Genomic DNA, 5,320 nt, shown 5'->3' with positions numbered 1-5,320 from the left:
TATAGTATATATATTATACACTTAGTTTGTATTCTTTTGAACAAAAGTGAACTTTATATCAGACCCGCTATTAACACGATACACCCACCTCGGAACGAGTTGGCGGTGCCAGTGAATCCACCTCCACATTTTTGAATTCCTTCTTATGAGAGTTCTCTTCCCTCATGATTCGCCCGAATTTGTAGCGATTTGAAACCGAAGACTTACTGAAATATATGCCTATTGGACTTGCACCTTCTGTTCGTAGCAATATACAACGCCCATATGCATGGTTGATGTTACAGACCGGTTAAATAGGCCTCATCAGCAGATTTTGAGTATTAAACAACTCGGCTTATGGTTCGTTACTGGATTCATCTAGGTTCGAGCATGTCCGAACTATCACAGCCTTTGGCAGTGAATGGCAGTGTATGGTGCTGACTGTATCTTTAACTACCGATCACTATATATGCACACATATTTACATATAAATTTATAGATATATATATACATCATATTTGTGTACTATATTGTAAATAAATACTTTGTATATCAATACTTTTTGTATAAATAAATAAAAGCAAGTTCTTAAGAGTCCATTAAATAAATACAATACTGTATTTTACATATTTACATTCATACATGATGCATATTTAAATAAATACGCCATACAGTATATTGTTTTTTATATCAATATGTATGACACAAATCTATTCGTAATAATTGGCGGGCATTTCTATAATCGATAACCATGATGATGCATAAAATACCAAAAATAACATGGCCCTCTGGATTTGAGTCTGCGCTAAATTTACGATTTCCGCTACGACAGGCCCGGTGACTCTTATTTGATTCTAAAAATAGACGTCTATTTGTGCCTCACTTTTGCTTCTTATCTCGAAAATGAAATAGACTATTAAGTAGTGATTTTGCACAGTAATCTAAGTATCTAATTATCTATACACGATTATCTCCATTAATACTGTCGAACTCTTCTTGCAGCGCTGCTGCACCTCCTTCTGCCGCCAGGTACCGTATGTCATTGTTCTGCCGTATGTCCGTTAACAACAGATCACGTCTGTTGCCCACTGTGTCGCGTTTGTTGTAATCCACCGCTCTAGCATCTAGCAAATAATTGATGTGTGACCCAGATGCGTCTAGAACGAAAGCCCACGTAGCTCCTAGTTTACGGGCGATTACTAACTTATTTCTCAGCATAGCAACATTGATTCCGGTGTGCTTGTGCAGTTAAAGCATTCTCTTAGTTCCTTTTTCAAGGCGTCACCTCTCGTATCATTCACATCGAGCCAGTTTCTGTTAGTTTTTGTTTGTTCTCCGAATGCAGACACTTGCATCTCATCTGCTCGTTTTCGCCGTGCGCAGTTAATTTTGGCTTTCTTCATAGACCTTTTAGAAAGATACAACCTGTTCATGCACTTTACCATGTTATTGGCACCAATGTTGATAAGCGTAGATAGTATAGGTAGAAACACGTCTTGTTCTCGGCTACGTCCGCATTGACATTCGATCAATAGTTATGAGCACTCGGGTTGTAAACGGCTGCGTTTATCTACCTGATTTCGTAGTGCTGTGATGCTTACTCTTGCACTTCTAATGTCTTGAAACTACAAATTGTTAATCTCCTTGTCAGACGTTAAAGTATCTATGACCTCTGCACATATAAATGCATGGCATGCACAGCTGAACTAGGATACATTAGATTATCGTGCTTTATGTATTCTATGAGCTCCATTGGATAATCCATGGCTTATACGCCTCCTAGTTCGCCTATTTCAATATGCTTGTCCGCTCGTACACTTGCAAAACATTCCTCGCACCATTATTGCAATCTAGTTGCTTTCTTCAAAACAAACATCACATTTTTTCGAACAATATAACGCAATGTATGTTTGTATTGGCATTTTGTACATTTGTAGCATGTTGATTGAGTTGTAGTGGTAAAAGGTAAGAATGTCATCGATACTTTGCGTGAGGCTATTAACTGTATCGTCTACATAATCGTCCAGCTCAACATCAAAAATATCGCGCACCTGTTTCCAATTACACGCACCTCCTGATTCGTCTGATGAAGTAATGTACGCTTTGTTGACTGTCCGTTTTCGCTCATGTTCACACATTTCAGTCACGTCCAAGTTAGGTTCGCCGCCGTTTGCCTGTCGGGCGACTCCGAAATGCAATTCTATACGGTCGTTGCATGCATTACCTATGATGACATAATCAAAGCCCAACAGGTTTAACTGGTAGTTGATCTGACTACCAATGGCTTTGCAGATATGAATTGCAGCTAAAACCGTTTCTGGAGTAAGACCACCGCAGAAATTAGTTGTACGTTCTGATCCTTGTCCGTTGGCACCCTCGCTTTCCTCTGCTCGTTGATGGGCATACACTTGCCAAGATTCTAATCATCTTGGAAGTACAGTTCCGAGAATCTGAATACGCCGAGTGTTATCTTCATTCTGAAATTAAGTAGCAGAAAACAATAATCAGTAGCAGATATACAAGAGTATGTCAGATATATTTTCAATCGAAATCACAGTATTAATAAAATTAATATTCAATTCAAAGATGCATATAAATTTTTGTATGTACTTCAGATATCCGATTCTTTTGTTGCTTTCCCTTTCCAGAGGGCTTGATGTTCAACAGCTTCCAAAATAGTTCTCGGATAATGCACTGGAAGTTTCTGTACCCGAAGTTTCTGTTCATATATATTGAACATTCCGGAGGGCAGCCCTTTATGAATCCTCAGAGTGAACACCAAAAGTACATCTTTCATTTTTCAGAGCAAGAGCAGCTTGCACTGGCTAACTGAACAATACACAACATTAATTACACAAAAGAAAAACTTAGAATGTTTCTTATACATATGTGACGTTATATGTGTACACACAAGATATTTAAATTAGCGACTTTGAAAATTGCGTGTACATCCTACCTGAGAGTGTCGCTGAGGCCTGTTGCTTTTCCAAGCTGTCAGTGAATACCGTTTTTTTACTAAGCTTACAGGTTGAATTGGCACCGAGCTTCTGTTGTTCGTGGTACAATATCTCGAGATGATTAAATTCGGCTACGTCCCCAGGTACCAACACAGACCCATCTTTGTCCAATAAATCCGGATAGATAAGCCGTCCCTCAAATGCATTCTGCCAGCTATTTCTAATATTTTTAAGTATGTGCACGTAGCAGAAATACGTGTATCTCGAGCTTTTGTTCAAACTCCTTAGACTCCACTAGTTTAGCTAAAAACTCGGTTGAGGGTTTCCACTTAGTGGTACCTGCAGGACCGATGCGACAAACGATGATGTGTTTCCAAGGTGTCTTCTTAATAGAATAGGATCCATGATATAAGAACGTGCCGGTTCTGCAGGTACCACTAAGTGGAAACCCTCAACCGAGTTCTTAGCTAAACTAGAGGAGTCTAATGAGTCTGAACAAAATCTCAAGACTCGTACAACACATGCACCCAACAAGAATGCAGTCGAGGTAATGCCGATTGAGACGGCATTGTAAGTTTCGGTCTATCAAGGCGATATTAGCGCCTTAGAGTAAATAAACGCTTAGGTTAAGTCTAAGTATATCAAAATTTAAAAGTAAATAAACGAAATGAGTCTTTTAGTAAAGTTAGGTATGCCTCGTGAGAACACTCTTGATGTCCATAGTTATTACATTAATCAATAACTTGTCACTTATCAAGATTTACCGACTTAGCCTTCATCAGATCGGCACATCTGGTTGGCTGAACGGAAGATAAACTAAGCAACGCTAATAGTCCTTAGAAACCTATGTTCAGTTGAGCCATCTCGCTACCGAAGTATTCAGATATAAATAGATTTGGAAGGTTAATATAGTTCTATTAATAGAACTAGACCAAATCTTATAATTGGTATTTCACTGGGGGGTTTTAATGGCCTTGTCAAAATATCTGATATGTAAAATGGAAAAGGTATTTAATTAAATAAAACCGATAAAAACCATTTAAGGAAAACTTAAGTTTACGTACTTTTAAGAGTACGTTTTACGTACTATTAAGAGTACGTTTTTATTACAAGATTCTAATGTGGAGGCCCGGCTTTTACAGCTTTAGATCGTAAAAACATGGAACTAGCTAAGGCCATGGTTCAAAGACTCAAAGCTCTAAGAGAACTTGAAGCTCGCACTCAGCTACTTAAAGCGCTGCTTGAAGAACAGCCAGCGCTACACAGAATCTGACTGACTTAGAAGAGCTCGAGAGTAGAGTTAAAATAATACATAATTTAACTTATCGAGCATATGAGTATATGTATACTCGTGAAGGGCTTGATCAGCCGACGCTGTCCTGATTGTGAAAAGAACCAGATCAAGTGCTATGGCTAGGCACCCCTAAGAAGTGTGATAGAAGACCAACCGATGCACCGAGTCATAGTCGATTTGGTTAAACTCCCGCGATCCAAGCATACTAGCGATGTATATATCTGTCATTTCTCTTTTCATTTGAAATGGGTTCAGACTCAAATAAACAACTGCATGAATCCTCAAACTGGAACACTCCCGTTTCACAATTTTTTTTTGGCCGCTATAGTGAATTACAAGCAACTTTTGACAAAACTACGCCCGAGAAACACGTTACTCCGTGGCTAAAAAAGATCGGGCATATGCAGAACGTTGTTTACCCCTGTTTACTCGAGCAAAAAAATCGTGTCCTACTTAAAGCGTATGACCGATGGAATAACACTTAGAGCATTGTTCAGTTCAAAGTTGGTGATTATGTTAACATTATAAATCGCAATCGAACTTTGTGTCTTCTAAGACAATAGGACCTCTTGTTATTCCCTACTATGATGAGAAGAGTGATACTTACGAAGTGAATAACATAGATTGTACTAGTGCAACTAATTTAGGCACTCACCGTATCCCTACCTCCGAACTCTCATTTGCTCGCTCATTTGATTCTGATGTCCCAGTTATGGAGTCACAGGTCAAAGATATAATTGACTATACATCTGAAGACGATTACACTTACTACAAGACACGTTTTATGGATGTGACAGTAGCTTGGCTAACCTCCGATGCGTTTCGTGAATCTCGCGACTTCCTTCTTATTTTTAATAGGAAATAGAATAAGCATTTACATATGAACACCCGAGATAAACTGAAAGGGTTTCCTCAGGTGACTACAAACCCAACTGGATATGAAATTCCCTATTTACCATCTACTTTCAATGTGACTAAACTTTCTGATCTGCTTACCAACAATGCAGATTTTGTTTTTGAACTTACTTACGAATGAAGAACAACCTTTGGCTATTACCTTACCAAGTAATAAACGTAAGGCGCCTACATC

General features: G+C 38.6%; 1 protein-coding gene across 1 annotated transcript; it reads right to left on the bottom strand.

Moving 5' to 3' along the window:
• Nucleotides 1–936: 936 nt before the first annotated feature.
• SARC_04695 (hypothetical protein) lies at nt 937–3,422 on the bottom strand (the record flags this gene model as incomplete). Its single annotated transcript, XM_014301451.1, has 4 exons — nt 3,276–3,422; nt 2,936–3,026; nt 1,964–2,365; nt 937–1,103 (listed from the first exon to the last, which is right to left on the bottom strand). Exons 1-4 carry the CDS (start codon nt 3,339–3,341, stop codon nt 937–939), a joined length of 726 nt encoding a protein of 241 aa, XP_014156926.1. The 5' UTR covers nt 3,342–3,422.
• Nucleotides 3,423–5,320: the final 1,898 nt, after the last annotated feature.

The sequence above is a fragment of the Sphaeroforma arctica genome (assembly GCF_001186125.1).
Source record: "Sphaeroforma arctica JP610 unplaced genomic scaffold supercont1.274, whole genome shotgun sequence".
Classification (NCBI taxonomy): Eukaryota; class Ichthyosporea; order Ichthyophonida; genus Sphaeroforma; species Sphaeroforma arctica.
This window is presented reverse-complemented; position numbering and strand designations above follow the sequence as displayed.